This window comes from Diorhabda sublineata, chromosome 7, assembly GCF_026230105.1.
Source record: "Diorhabda sublineata isolate icDioSubl1.1 chromosome 7, icDioSubl1.1, whole genome shotgun sequence".
Lineage (NCBI taxonomy): Eukaryota > Metazoa > Arthropoda > Insecta > Coleoptera > Chrysomelidae > Diorhabda > Diorhabda sublineata.
The window spans coordinates 30,109,715-30,123,856 of record NC_079480.1 but is presented as its reverse complement, the minus strand read 5'-3'; the positions used below and the strand labels follow the sequence as shown (position 1 = coordinate 30,123,856).

The window sequence follows — 14,142 nt, the reverse complement described above, 5'->3', positions numbered from 1 at the left end:
AAGACATCGAATCCTAGAAACCGTCGATTTTTATTTTTATACAGGCTATTTGTAAGGATACCTTTTTATTTTTGATGTCATCTATGTGAGCATGATGAAGATGACGCTAAAATAGAAATTTGAGTAGGTATTGTAAAACATTATTTGTAAGGTATTTCTCATAACCATCCAGCCATATCACCATATCAATATGTCTGAGTAATTAATGTTTGTCTATGTGTAAAAAATTAATCAACTTTTATTATAAGACTATTATATTATCCATTAAATACAACGAAACTTAAATTTGGTGCTCCAATTGTTTACCTTCAGTTAAAATACAATGAGAAAGACGAACTACCCTATATCTTCAGGACTTATTTATGCAATCTCAATCCTTTTTTTGAGTTGGGTACACTTTATGTTTCAAGTATTTATTTCTGAGTGGAAACATTGCAAAAAGCGACATGCTCTCTTATCTGGCTTTTTCCCTGTACTAATCCACGAATGATAATTTATTGTTCCAAATTTGAAGAAATGGTTCGGCGGAAAAATATATTACTGCAAAAATAGAATATAATCTCCTCGATCAATTTTTTGGAGCGATAATTGACGAAATGTATAGAGCTTTAAGAATGCCACATGTAAATAAAATAATTTGAGCTATTAAGCTAATCGCGTTGATACTTGATCATACTTCTAGCGACCTTCTCGGATTTATAATCTCATTATATAGGAAACATTTATTTTGGTCATTTTTATTGATTCTCTTATTGATTAATTGAAATTTAGAAATATGGATGATATTTATAGCAAACACGCTATTTACTGCCACTAATTAACGCACTTAAATACCAAATGTTAACTATTTACCACCGGTCCCTGATGACGGAAAATTGGTTATCGAAACGCGCGACAGACAGTGTAATAGTGAGTGTTGGTTTAGTGGTAGTAATTGATATGTTAAACATCTCCTACTATTGTGGTTGGAAGGTTCTGATATATTTCTCTATTTTTTCGTTTTGCTGATTTGTGGAGTTTAATTGATCACTACTTTCTAATTTTATTCCATTCTATATTATTTGCTAATGTCTGAGATTCTTTTGTTTGATTCCAGGCAAACTTCAAAGTCTTATTTCAGCCTTACCACCAAGAAGGATTACCCTCCAGCTACATATTCAATTGTTTTGTAAACAGTACTAATCCTGAACCAAAAGAAACTTGGGATGATAATAAGATAAATATTGTTATAGATATTTGGATTGATGCTACTTTGGACGTCAAAGGGTAAGTGAACCAAACTTGAAATTATTATTAAATTCAATTGTACGTCCATTTGTTTAGACAAAGCTATCCAACACTTCAACCTCTCAGTTATTATAATGAATCCTTATCTGAAACAATGAAAGAAGTACGCAAAGAAACAGAAATCGGACCAGAAGTTGTTCACATCTATTACGTTACCAACAAAGGTCCATCTCCGATTCAGGAAGCTGAAGTTTTCATTCTATGGCCCCTTACTTCATTAGGAAACGAAGACTTGTTGTATTTGATGGATCAACCACATACTCAAGGAAACGTTAAATGCGATCACGTTCCTTTGGTCAATTACAGGAAAGTCAAGGTTAGTTACCTATATCAATATGTTTTATTTATTTACGGATAGACGAAAGCGTTTTTTAAAAAACGATCCTCAAAATTTTTCAATTTGAGATTTTTACAACACACCATCCAACAATGGACCTTCATAGCAACCTGTGAGTATGACAATTTTGCAGATAAAGTGCAAAATCAAATAATTTGCCATGATACCTACCAACTTCACTAATTGGAAGTCAATGTCAATACCCACAAATCTGTACAAATATTAATAACCACAATTATTGAATCATATTCAACTTTCAATTATTATCATGATAATTCAAACCTCTCATTTCTATCTCATGTATTTTTGATGGAATAGTGCTCACATATAAAGGCCGCTTACGATGTAAGGCGCAATATTTCTTGGTAAAAAGGATGCGCAGGGGAAGTTCTACTAATCTTTTTTTTAAAGATTTCGCACTTGCAACATCAATTCTATGGAGAAATCTAGTTACTTTAGGCTTAACATTCATCAGGTTCTAAAATCAACGCAGCAGCAGATATGATTCTTAACAGTGACCCACTGATCAGTTTTACACTTCGTTACTTACTTGGTTCGTTTTGTTATCATCATTTTTAAACCAATCACAAAATATTGAATAAAATCTTAGTTAAGGTATTTGTTTAATTCAATTATGGAATGTTTGTTACTAGAAGCCATGTCGCAATGGTAAACAACTCGCATAATCTAAAGCGACGTGTAATTTATACACAATGGATTAGCTATTATGTATCTGATCACTTCTTTTACATTTGTCAAAGACATCGATATACGTTACCTACTATTAAATATGAACCTAACAATACTGTGTCAACATAAAACATTTCTATAATAACAATGTTTTCATTTCAGCAAGACGTGCAGTCATCTTCCCTGTGGGAAAGATATCACATAGATATTTCGGCATTTGCAGTCGGAAACAGTGCTCAAAAAATAACTGGCGAGAAACCTCCAGAAAATACGATTGAGATAGGACCCGGTATAACAAGCGGAATAGGTGTCGTTAACAAGGGAACCAATTTAGATGTCAATCAAACTACCGGTGATGCTTCTAGTATTTGGGAACAAAGACATAATGAAACGGATACTAGTACAACTGATTTCAGAACATGGGGAACGCTTAATCCTAATGGGGAGTATGAATTAACAGTTAGTAAAGCTTTCACGGTAAGTTTATTATCCATTCTAAAAATTTATTTTAAAAAAATTGATCTTCTCTTAATCTTTCTAATTTGTTACTGCAGTATGCGTGGTAATATTTCTCATTGTTATTTTATAATTTACGTTTTTTCTGCATTCCCTTAGTCAAACTTTTGAAATGTTCTGAAATGACATATTGTTTGTAGGCTAACTATCTTATTCAAATCATTCACAAGAGAACAAAATAATCTTGAAAAAAACTTGCATTGTATAATATAATATATCACTATTGCAGTATTAATATTTGTTAAACGATATCTCATCATTTGTTGAAATTGTTTTCTAGAGATACATCAACGGACAACCAGTAAAGACATGGGAAAACACCACAACTATAAGGGATCGTCAAGGACACGTTCTAAGAACTTTATATTTCAACGATTACACAAATGATCAATACGGTAACAATATGGACAGTTTAAGCTACAAATTTGACTTGAAGCAAGGTGAATTTGAACACAGACAAGCTAATTACCATACCACGTACGATGAAAACGGAAACGCACATACTACTTGGCAAAATAAAACCATCATAACAGATTCTAATGGAAATATTTTGAGGAGCTATTACTGGGATGAAAACACTGGTATAGTTACACTTATTAACGAGAGTAAGTGTCGTGAATATAAATTATTTCAGAACGAAATAGATTAAATGATTATTTTCAGGTGGAAATATTTATAATATTCAAGAAGAAATGAGAAGAAAAGAAGAACTGGAACAAAAACGCTTAGACGATTTACGAAGACAAGAGCAATTGAGGAAAGATCAAATGAGAATAGACCAAATAAGACAACAGCTCAAACTAGAGCAAGAAAGGCTACTAGAAGATGAACGAAAACGATTAGCAGAAACAAACAGACAAATAGCCGAACAAAAGAGGCTTGAAGACGAGCGAAGAAGAATCGATGAACTACGCAGGCGAGACGAATTGAGAAGAGAGGAAGAAAGACGGAGATTGGAAGAAGGAAGAATAAATAAAGAGAACGAAGAAAAAAGAAGGGAGGAAATAAGGATCCAGAACGAGGCCAGACGAAGAGAAGAAGAAATAAGATTAGAAGAAGAAAGAAGAAGAGAAGAAGCGAGGAACAATGCAAATAGATTCCCATCACATCAAAATAGGTAAATCGCTTTCAATTCGTACTTTGTCTTTTCATAACTTTTATCTTCTGTCTTAGGTACGATGAAGAAAGAAGAAAAGAGGAAGAAAATAGGCGAGCTGAAGAAAAACGCAGAGAAGAAGAGAGACGACGTATAGAACAAATAAAAGTTACTGAAGAAAGACGAAGACAAGAGCAAGCACGATTAGAACAATGGCGAAAACAACAGGAGCAAATCAGAGCTAGACAAGAAGATGAGAGAAGGAGAATGATACAAAACGGTTGGACGGAAGAACAGATAAGGAGGTATTTCGAAGAAGTCAGGAGAAGGGAACATGCTGAAAACTCTGGAGGTACTTTCTTTCACATTAATATTGTATATCAATAGGTTTTGTTTATATCAAATGAACGGTGGATAAAAAGTAATGGAAGTAACTCTTTAACTTCTGGTGGAATTAAAAATTAAGGAATAGTGACATTCTGTTTAACTCTTACTTATACAACAGTAAATTTAATAGAGTAATTGACATTAAACTTTGAAAATCATGATAATCAATTAAATTCATAGAAATCAAAGAATAGGCATTCATTGCAATTTTTTTATTTCAACAGGTTTCACTTCTGGAAGTTATGACCAATATGGTAATAGAAGAGTCGTTACGGGATATTTTGACTCAAAAGGGAATTATCATGATTCAAATAATCCAAGTGAGTAAAATTATAAAAACTGTAAGAAAGTATTTAAAACTCAAAGATTCCTTTATGTTAATTCAAATACTATTAGAAGAGAAATAATGTTTTATAAAGTGTCCATTCTGATGTTAGTAGTATCAAAACCGCAGTTGTACAGAGAAGCGACTAAGTTTCGCTTATTCCGGTGTCGGTTGCGTAGGCACTACAAACCGTGAACTCATAAGTTCTTTCTGCATCTAATGATTCGGATGGACTATTTCTGATGATGAAAAATCAGATACCAAAGATCTCTAACCTCCCATCATTATCATCATCATTATGACATCATCATTATCTCTTGTTTAGTTAATATTATATTTTAATCAAATCATTTTGTTTGGGTCTGGTATAGATCTTATCATAAATAAATAATTTTTTTTTGAAATATAAGATGGAGTTTTTCTTCATTTGTATAAAACTTCTTGGAACATTTTGTATATCATACCTAACCAAAAGTCATGCCTTTATCCTTTTAGTCATTATAGTGCTGTGTCAATTCTTTGAAACCACAATATACCTTATCTGAAGACTTCGTTATCCACACAGGCGTCAGATAGTATAATTGTGAGAGTGGGAGTAATGATAATGTAAACAGTGTGTATTATTAAAATGTTCGAAGCTTCTATTGTCTGTTCCTTCGATCTAATCGCTATTTCGGAAATCCCTCTGAGCTTGAATCTGAACTTTTTACTGACAATTTCGTTACCTTCAGGACAGAGCGTAAAAATAAAATCAACCAATACCAAAAGAAGTGGCTCAGTCTTGTTTGTATTGAGGAGGCATTACAGTCCCAACTCTATTGACTTGCGAGATATAAGTAAAAAGCTTCCTATAGTTGATGTTATTGGAGTCTAGACTGATAGGAAAGGTTTGGTTTTTGTGTTAATATATTTTCCCTACAAATTTACCACCTAACCAACCAGATGAAATTGTAAATGCTTTTGCTTATTTTCAGTCAGGAAATATTATCTCATCTACTTGTCAATATTGATTCCAATGTAAAAGTTTACCATGGGTCAGTCCTATTTAATAAGTATGACGTTTTATCTAATCTCAAAAAATTAAAACCAAACTCTTCATTTGGTTCTGACCAGTTTCCTGTATTTCTACTAAGAGTCTATGTGTGTGTTTTGTGTTTTCTATTTAGTATCTCGTTAAAAGAAAAGGTATTATCCTCCAAATTTTTGAACATTTTTTTTTGAGTACTTTTCATTTCTCCTTACCACCTTTGTATTTATTGAAATTGTAACTAGTTCTTTTTCCTTTTACAGACGAAATTATCTTCAACAAGACTTTTGTCGTAGAAAGTAGCACATCTTACCCAATAGAATTCACAGCCGGTGACTCTCGTACTTTTAGTAGCAACTTCGATGACTTAGGATCTGGTTTTACAGTTCAAACTTTGAATTTGGGAGGAAACGGCGATTCAAATAATAAGAATATTGGAGAATCACGCGTAAGCAGCAACAGCAGAACATCAAACTATGGAAGTAGTTCCAACTATGGAGGAAGTTCACGTGCTACAAGTAGTGGGGGTTACGGCCAAAGAAATTTGGATTCAGGATCGGGAACCTACAGAAGAGAATGGTCATCAGAGGGTAGCTCGTTTACTAGTGGAAAGCTGCCTACCACTTATTTCCACAACTCTATAGAAAGTGATGTAGCTAACGACGAACCAATCAGACACTCTAAATCGAGAGACAAAAGGCAAGCGTTGGACGATCCGTATGAATACATCAAAGCTCTTGTTAAATGTAAATCTACTGAATGTATCTACATCAGATGCGTCGTAGGAGCTTTGGATAAGAACAAGGACGTTTATATTGCTTTGAGATCAAGACTTAATGTGAGAGCATTGAAAGATGTAAGTACTGAGTGTCCTGAATCAAATATAAAATCTCCTTAATTCTCTCAACTCTTTGAAATTTTCAGATATTGAGTATTTAAAGAGACATTTTTATTCCAAACACTTATGTTAAGTTTGAAGATAATCGTTAATGGTTATGAGCAACAAATAATGTAAATTGTATTTTGATAGAACATTCAGATCAAGGTCTTCCCCAAGAAGCAGTCCCATAAAGGTCGTCTCAAAGAAAACTACATTGAGACGAATTTTAGATATGAATAAAATACTGAAGAATTAATTAGAAAGTTTTAGTCTAGGGATCATAGCTCCCGACCCACGAAAATTAGTTATGTCGCTCATTTTCTGGATTTAGGTAGTTTTCAGGGTGCTTTACCGATACAGTGAAAGTTAACATCAAAATTTTGGCCGCTAAGCGATATATTTTTGTTTAAATTTTCAAAATTCCGAATTTAGCAAATAACTCAAAATCTATGCCGAATTTCGGAAAAAGTGAAGGGTTAAAAAATGTAGTTTAAGGAATTTTTAACAAAAAAGGTTCCCTGTGAATTTTTCCTTAGAGCTGTCATTTCCTTGTAAATTGCGCTCAAACTTCGGAGTCGCATCTTACTGAGAAGTTTTCGCGCCACATGTCTTTGGGAAATTATGTCCCCGGCTGAAGAAGAAACTGCTGTACCTCTTCGAAAACTCAATATTTCGGGACGAAAGAAATTGCATTTTACTCGTTAGAGTCTCTGCTTTTCAACTGCATCTGAAAAAAATTCTGACTTGGAAAACAACACGAACGGGATTGTTTTTTGCTGGTTGCCTGGGTGAACTTAAAACACATGTGTCTGAGACTCTGCTCCACTCTACGAACCCTTGCTTAAGGTCGTCCGTCAATTAGACGATTACCTTTAATATGAGACCAATTATACCTTTGAACTCATTCTGTGGTAGGAAAAAAAACTACTTTTACTAATGTTAGATTTTGTTGACAAGTTTTGTTACTTTTTTATAAGTTATTGAATATATCCATTTTCGCAAAATAATGAAAAAATTAAAGCATATATTTTGTGGCTGATTTCTTGAACTTCAATTTCCTCCTCAAATAACGTAAAGCCTTCGGTTTCTCATCAAAAATTTCAGAACTCACCAAGAGCTCCAAAACGACATTTTTTTCTTAAATCTTTTTGCGTTTTTCGAGGGTTTGGTTTTAACGCATCATATGGGGGGAAACGGAAGCTTACGTGATAGAGAATCGGATGAGCACAGTCACCCTCTATATAGATATCCATTACAAAAAAGAAACCTCTTTCTATTGTGAGAGATTCTTCAATACATCAGCCGGAGATTCTACGGGTGTAGAGGGCTTCTGAATGGTGAATCCTACTAGGTTGAGCCATTCTCGTGATAAACAAAGATGATTTGAGTATGTATAGACTTTCTTTCACAAAATTGATCACCAAATAGGAATTTTAGCTTTGTTCGAGTACGGTTTCAGCTATTCCCATTGTTCCAACTTTTACAATGTGTTTTTAGATTTTATTAGCTTCTGAATGGTCAACTCTACTATGTTGAGCTATTAATTTAATAAACAAAGCTAATTTGAGTTTGTAAAGGCTCTTTTTCACAAAATTGATCAAAAAATACGAATTTTGGCTTTGCTTCAAGTATTTTCATTGTATCAACTTTTCAATGTGTTATTTCGAATTTCAAACTTCTAAATAGCGAACCCTAAAATTGGGAGGCTTCCTCTTGATAATCAGACCAATTTTGATCCTGAATAGTCTTTATTTCCAATTTTCAGCATATTTGAATCCGGTTTCCGGGGTTCTCGTTGTATGAACGCTTATATCTGGCTCTCTATTTCTCTAATGTTTTACCTTTATGAGCATTAAGAAGTTTTGAGGCCGACGACTCTCATCCGTGTTTATTTGAGCTTCTTCGAAGGTAATTTCCTGCTCGGTATTTTTTTAAAGAAATTTACCTCTAAATTTCAAGTTTTTTTTGAGTTATCCGCAAAAAATGCACTGTTGAAAAAATGCAGTAACACGAAATTTGCTTTTTGTAAGAGTAATTTTGAAATTAGTAAAAAATCACAGGGAACCTTTTTTGCAGGAAATTTTTTGAACTACATTTTTTAACCGTTCACTTTTTTCAAAATTCGGCAGAAATTCCGAGTTATTTGCAAAATTTGGAATTTTGAAAATTTAAACAAAAATATATCGCTTAGCGGCTAAAATGTTTATGTTAACTGTTAATGTATCGATAGAACACCCTCAGAACTACCTAAATCCAGAAAATCAGTGACAACTAATTTTCGTGAATTTTGGCTCTAATTGGACTGTAGTCTCTGGACAATTTGGCGTATTTGCAATTATTAAAAGCTATTGCTCAAAACTTATGATGACAATTAAGAATTACTTACGTCCCATACCAAATCGTGAATATAAGTGTACTCACATTCGAAGTCGTGGTTGTTCAAAAAAAGTGTCTTGTTTAAAGAATAAAAAATTTTATCGTAATGAATATATTAACAAATAAATAAAACATTTTGCTTCTCCAATATCCTACTTTGATAAAAAGCAAGATTTAAACAAGAAACCTATACTATTTCACATATGAGAGATCTAACTCTATTTTCTATTCATGTTTCAAATACTATATATTATAATAATTGACTATGTGTCTTGCCATTTTATTAAATTTTCTTGAATTTTTGTCATGAATATGGAAAATCCTTTTTTTTCAGATTCCTGCTAAAGATCAAAGTATAAAATTATCTTCCATGATGGTGGGCTCAATTACAGAACTTCCATTTTTGAAACGTATAGATAAAAATAAACAAGTAATGATACAGCACGAAATATTTACCGAAATACCTGCCAAAGAAGTCGAATTGATACCTGAAGTAGCTCCATTATGGATTTATATTGTTTCAGCAGTAGCTGGAATCGTAATGTTATTACTATTAATTTGGCTGCTAAGTAAGGTGAGTATCTTTCAACTTTAAACTAGTTTTTGGTGCTTTCCTGACTTACGGGTTTCTTTAAACTGAAACTAGATTGAACTTTTTATCTCATTACGGTTTTGTACACCCTGTAAAAAAATAAAATGGGCATATTCAATACATATGAGGTCCCTCAATTCTGATCTACTATATCATTGTTCTATACATTTCAACTTCACAAAACTATTCGTAGTCAATACTCATTTTGTTGTGTTAGGGTAGTCTCGGTGTTTTTATACACAAAACTATATATTTGTTGAAGCAATTTAAGGAAACTAGAAGTTTAAATTGAGAAATCTGAAGGATATCCACGTGCATATAGTTATTAGCTGAAGCCGTTAACAGTTTGGAACATGGTTATACCACTATTCAGAATATTTTCCTTTGCGTTTTGAATTACATATTTTCATAATTTTACTAAAACAGTAAATTAGCCTATTTGTATTGACTTCACTATACAAATGTTGAATAACATTGAAGACGGTAAAAACTAGAGAACGTTTTACTCAGCAATGATGTAACTCTTTACATTATAAATGTTCACAAACTAATTAACTTTTAAAATACCACCACTTGTAACATTTAAACAATTGAAATGGACTCATCGACATCAAGCTGAATTTTACTGTATCCTTATCGTTCTAGAAGCTCTCAACAAGTTTCATGTTCATTGGATTAGGAGAAAAGACCCTGTTTAATAGCCAACTGTTTTGATTCTAAGATTTTTCTGTTGAGGCAGCGTTATCCTGAAGAAACTCGTTACCCCCAGCATCCGACAAAAAGAATAAACAATTTCAACTCACACCCCTAAAACGCTTTAGAACACCAAATGTCTGTTGCGCGGATTTCACATTAAAATATTTTTCAACAATAAATGTTCATATTTTGTGCAACAAAAGTTTAATTTTTATTAAATTCTCGATTAACTTCCATATCGCCAAATTCTCCTATTAACCTTATTGTATTTATAAATATGATTTAGCATAAAATACTTGACATTATATTTTTGTAGTGTGGCTTCTTCAAGAGAAACAGGCCAGCCCCAGGTCCAGAAAGACAACCGTTGAACAGAAATGGATACCATAGCGGAGACGAAGCACTTTAGAGAGCTAGCTAGGAAAAAGTGAAATTTTTGGTAGCTGACTTACTGCCTCTTAACACGAATAAAAGACTCGATTTTTTTAATTTATTTTCATGGAGTGTGCGTGTGTACATGTGTTTAGTCGAATGTATATTTTTTATAATTACTATAATTTTTTCTTCTATAATCGAAATGTCAACTCGAAATATGCGCTAACTTATTGATTATCTTTTAACATTGTGCCATTTTAAAACAAATCTAACTAGTGACGAATATAAAATTGGTTTTGATAAATATTGGAAAGTACTACAGAAGGATATTTCGACATTATCTGTGCACTTCTTCATCTATGACAACATTTCAAATTTTGAGCTCCCAATAGTGCAACTTGTTGTTGTATAGTTTCAATTTGGCAGTTTAATTCCTTCTTCATACGTACAAAAACCCACAGAGTCTGGGTCTACCAAAGTATTTTCTTGCACAACGAACTATTTTGTTATTATTACTGCATTAGTGTTGAGGTCTTTCACCACCTAATTAAAAATTGCAGGCTCACAGGATCACTGCTATATGTTGTTATCGATTTCCCCGTTTTTAGGTAGGAATTCCGTGGAAAAGCTTCTAGATCTCTGTTCTGAGAAAGCTGGCCTACTTGTTGAGGTGGGTTCAGCATTTCTCGACATTTTTGTGAGAAGAGCTTGAGCCATTTTTGATTATATTGTTAAGAGTATTGGTTTGTAAGTCTTTTTCGTTGCCTCTGCCCTTTTGGGTCAAATAGTATGAAATACTACTTGGTTCATTTGTTCAGTTGGTCCTGCTGTATATCCTGTATTGCACTTTCTTTTTGTTTATCACAGTTGTGTATGAGCTTGCATTGGGGTCTCAGAGAAGGACCATTTGATTTGATACGTTGAGTTTTCTTGTTATGATCAAGTCCGCTGGCTCCTTCATAATTCCTGTAACCTCTCCTTTACTTGATGCGGATCTTAATACTGTTATTACTTCTTCCTTCATCAGTAACATTTGAAGGGAATTTCTGATCGCATTTATGATCTTATTATGGTATCTTTTTTCATTTATCAATAATATTGCTTGCACCATAGACCCAATGGTTCGGACGAGCCCCGTACGACTCTCAGGTGGGAAAGTTATTCCTTGCATTAGTTGAATATGTAGGTTGTTTAGTCCATAATCAATCAGACTGTTTTGGCCAAGTATTCTTTGATCTTGACCGGACGCTCTAATTGTTCCAGATGCAGACCTTTTTATTCCCCTTGATGTTTCGACCCTCAACTCCTGTTCTTACCTCATCGAATGAATATTGAAGCAGGTCATGATGTTCATTATGGGTGTGGCGACAAGGAATTTGGAACAAGGTTTCCCTGTTTAATTAAATCAACGACATCTGAAATCTTTATCTGCGTGGAGCAAACATTAGCTTCATATGCCTTATATTTATCTGCTGTGCCTGAGCTGTTCAATGAGTCTGATTTCCTTAGGTATGTGAATACTGCTGATAGCACTCCCGCTATTTGGTTGGATAGGTCTAGATCGATAGTGATCCCGGTTTCACTTTCTATAAGAGGTTTGCCAATTGGACCTAATTTGCCCTCTATTAACTCATAAACAGACATTACTTTCCCAATCTCTGTGTCCCTTAGCGCCTCTCTTTCGGATTGGGTCAAGTTGTCGTAATATCAGTCTCCATTGCAGATGCAGCCATAATTACTTTTTTGTAATCCTGAATAACTCTTTATAATATATTATACTATCTGGTTTTGCTTTTGAATATTGTTTGACCATAAGTTCTTGAGATGGTTTAGAAGTATCCCATATTTGTATGTGATTTGTAAAGAAGTCTTTGCCAGCTATATTATGAGCGGTAATCGGGGAAATCGGTAACAACATATGGCAATTTTCAATAAGAACCTTGAAGGACAACTTGGTGAATGGAAATCGGCACTACAAAGTTGTTCGTTGTGAAGAAAAATGATCCAGAACGAAACTTTTGAGAATTGAATTTCCCGAATTGCATATAAATAAAAAATTGGTAACATGAATTGATAATCACAAAAATAGATAATCATGGAGATTTTTTTTTCTAAAAAATGTCCAAAATATATCCAATATGACTAGAGCTGGGAGGTTTACTAAAGGTATCAGTTTAAGATCAAAATATTCACCTGTTTTCTTCTCCATTTACAAATGCACCTAAAAAAATTAAATAGCAGTAACCACTAAATATCGGACTAGTTTGTCTTTGGAGAAAATGAACTTTTGGTGCTTTCTATTACTATAAATATTTTCTCAACCTAACGTGCCATTAAAATAATTAGAAACTTCTCATGGGCTTTTTAATTTAATGCTAACTGTTCTTCATTATTTTAATTTTGGAAAAGGATCGTATTTTACAAATTCTTGTCTTATTGATCAGATCCGTTACATTTTTGTAATTATATCTTGAAATATAACAAATTGTGAATAAATAATGATTCCTACACAGTTTGTTTTCTTTTTTTGTTTGAATTATTTTTTCTAAAAAATTTCATTTGACACAAGCGCGATTTTATGTATAAGGGATAATACACGACAAGTTTCTGTATCGAGAACTTTAATAATAAAATAAATTCATTATTTAAAATTACAATTCTTAAGATATTGCTATTTTTGTATTGTGATCTATATTGATTAAAACTGAATATTAGATATCAATTAGCATAACTATGTATATTAGCAATAACATTGAAGTATTGAGACAATCTTACAGTCCAAATGAGACAGACAACACACTTTTGCTCTACTCCAGTCCATTGCCACGCCTGAAGTACGGCACTGCCACGAGTTATCATCGACAGCCGGGTCAGTGGTAATAAGATGCAAGAATGAGGTAGGTTACGCGGCCAAATACGACTTCCCGCACATTTCAACCTAGAAAAATCAAATGAGCTCGGTAAGAAAAATAAAGTTACCCTACAATGGATTCCGGGACACACCGGAGTGAAAGGAAATAGTTGACAAGCTCGCTAAAGCAGGGAGAGACAAGCCCTTCATAGAACCTGATCCCTTCTGTGGTATTAGCTACATAATAATAGAAAAAGCATTGTAAAAGAAGGTAGATAAGAGCAAAATCAAATTATTGGGACAACCTACAGGTGCTGACACAGATAGATACTCTCCTGGGAAACAATAACCACAGAAGATCTACCGAATGTATCAAACTGAGTAAGAACAATTTACGAATACTAACAGGAGCCTTATAGGAGCACTGTCGCCTCAATGGACACCTGAAGACGCAAGAATTAGCAGATAATGTGGTGTGAAAACTAAGGAACACCATCCCACATTCTAAAATTTCTAATCAGAGTGGGATTAACAGATCGGTTGTTAACACTGGGTTCCCCAATATTACAACAAGAAAAGGAGACACAATCCTTTGGTCGCAGTATTATACTTACTGTACTTACTCTATTATAAGCAATATATTAGAAAATATACCAAATAATGTACTCATTACACTAAATCAATAGATAATGAAGAGACATTTTTTT

General features: G+C 33.4%; 1 protein-coding gene across 2 annotated transcripts in view; it reads left to right on the top strand.

Moving 5' to 3' along the window:
• The window catches only part of LOC130446373 (integrin alpha-PS2), a 180,062-nt gene extending 166,966 nt beyond the window's left edge, over positions 1-13,096 (top strand). The window contains exons 13-22 of one of the 2 annotated variants that reach the window (XM_056782594.1): positions 1,097-1,266; positions 1,324-1,603; positions 2,477-2,791; positions 3,111-3,435; positions 3,494-3,947; positions 4,004-4,278; positions 4,538-4,633; positions 5,929-6,521; positions 9,256-9,495; positions 10,526-13,096. In XM_056782594.1, coding sequence (XP_056638572.1) covers positions 1,097-1,266; positions 1,324-1,603; positions 2,477-2,791; positions 3,111-3,435; positions 3,494-3,947; positions 4,004-4,278; positions 4,538-4,633; positions 5,929-6,521; positions 9,256-9,495; positions 10,526-10,618 — 2,841 coding nt within the window. In that variant the 3' untranslated portion in view covers positions 10,619-13,096. The remainder of the gene's footprint in view (positions 1-1,096; positions 1,267-1,323; positions 1,604-2,476; positions 2,792-3,110; positions 3,436-3,493; positions 3,948-4,003; positions 4,279-4,537; positions 4,634-5,928; positions 6,522-9,255; positions 9,496-10,525) is intronic. The other variant, XM_056782595.1, reaches the window with a different exon arrangement.
• The last annotated feature ends 1,046 nt before the right edge of the window (positions 13,097-14,142 follow it).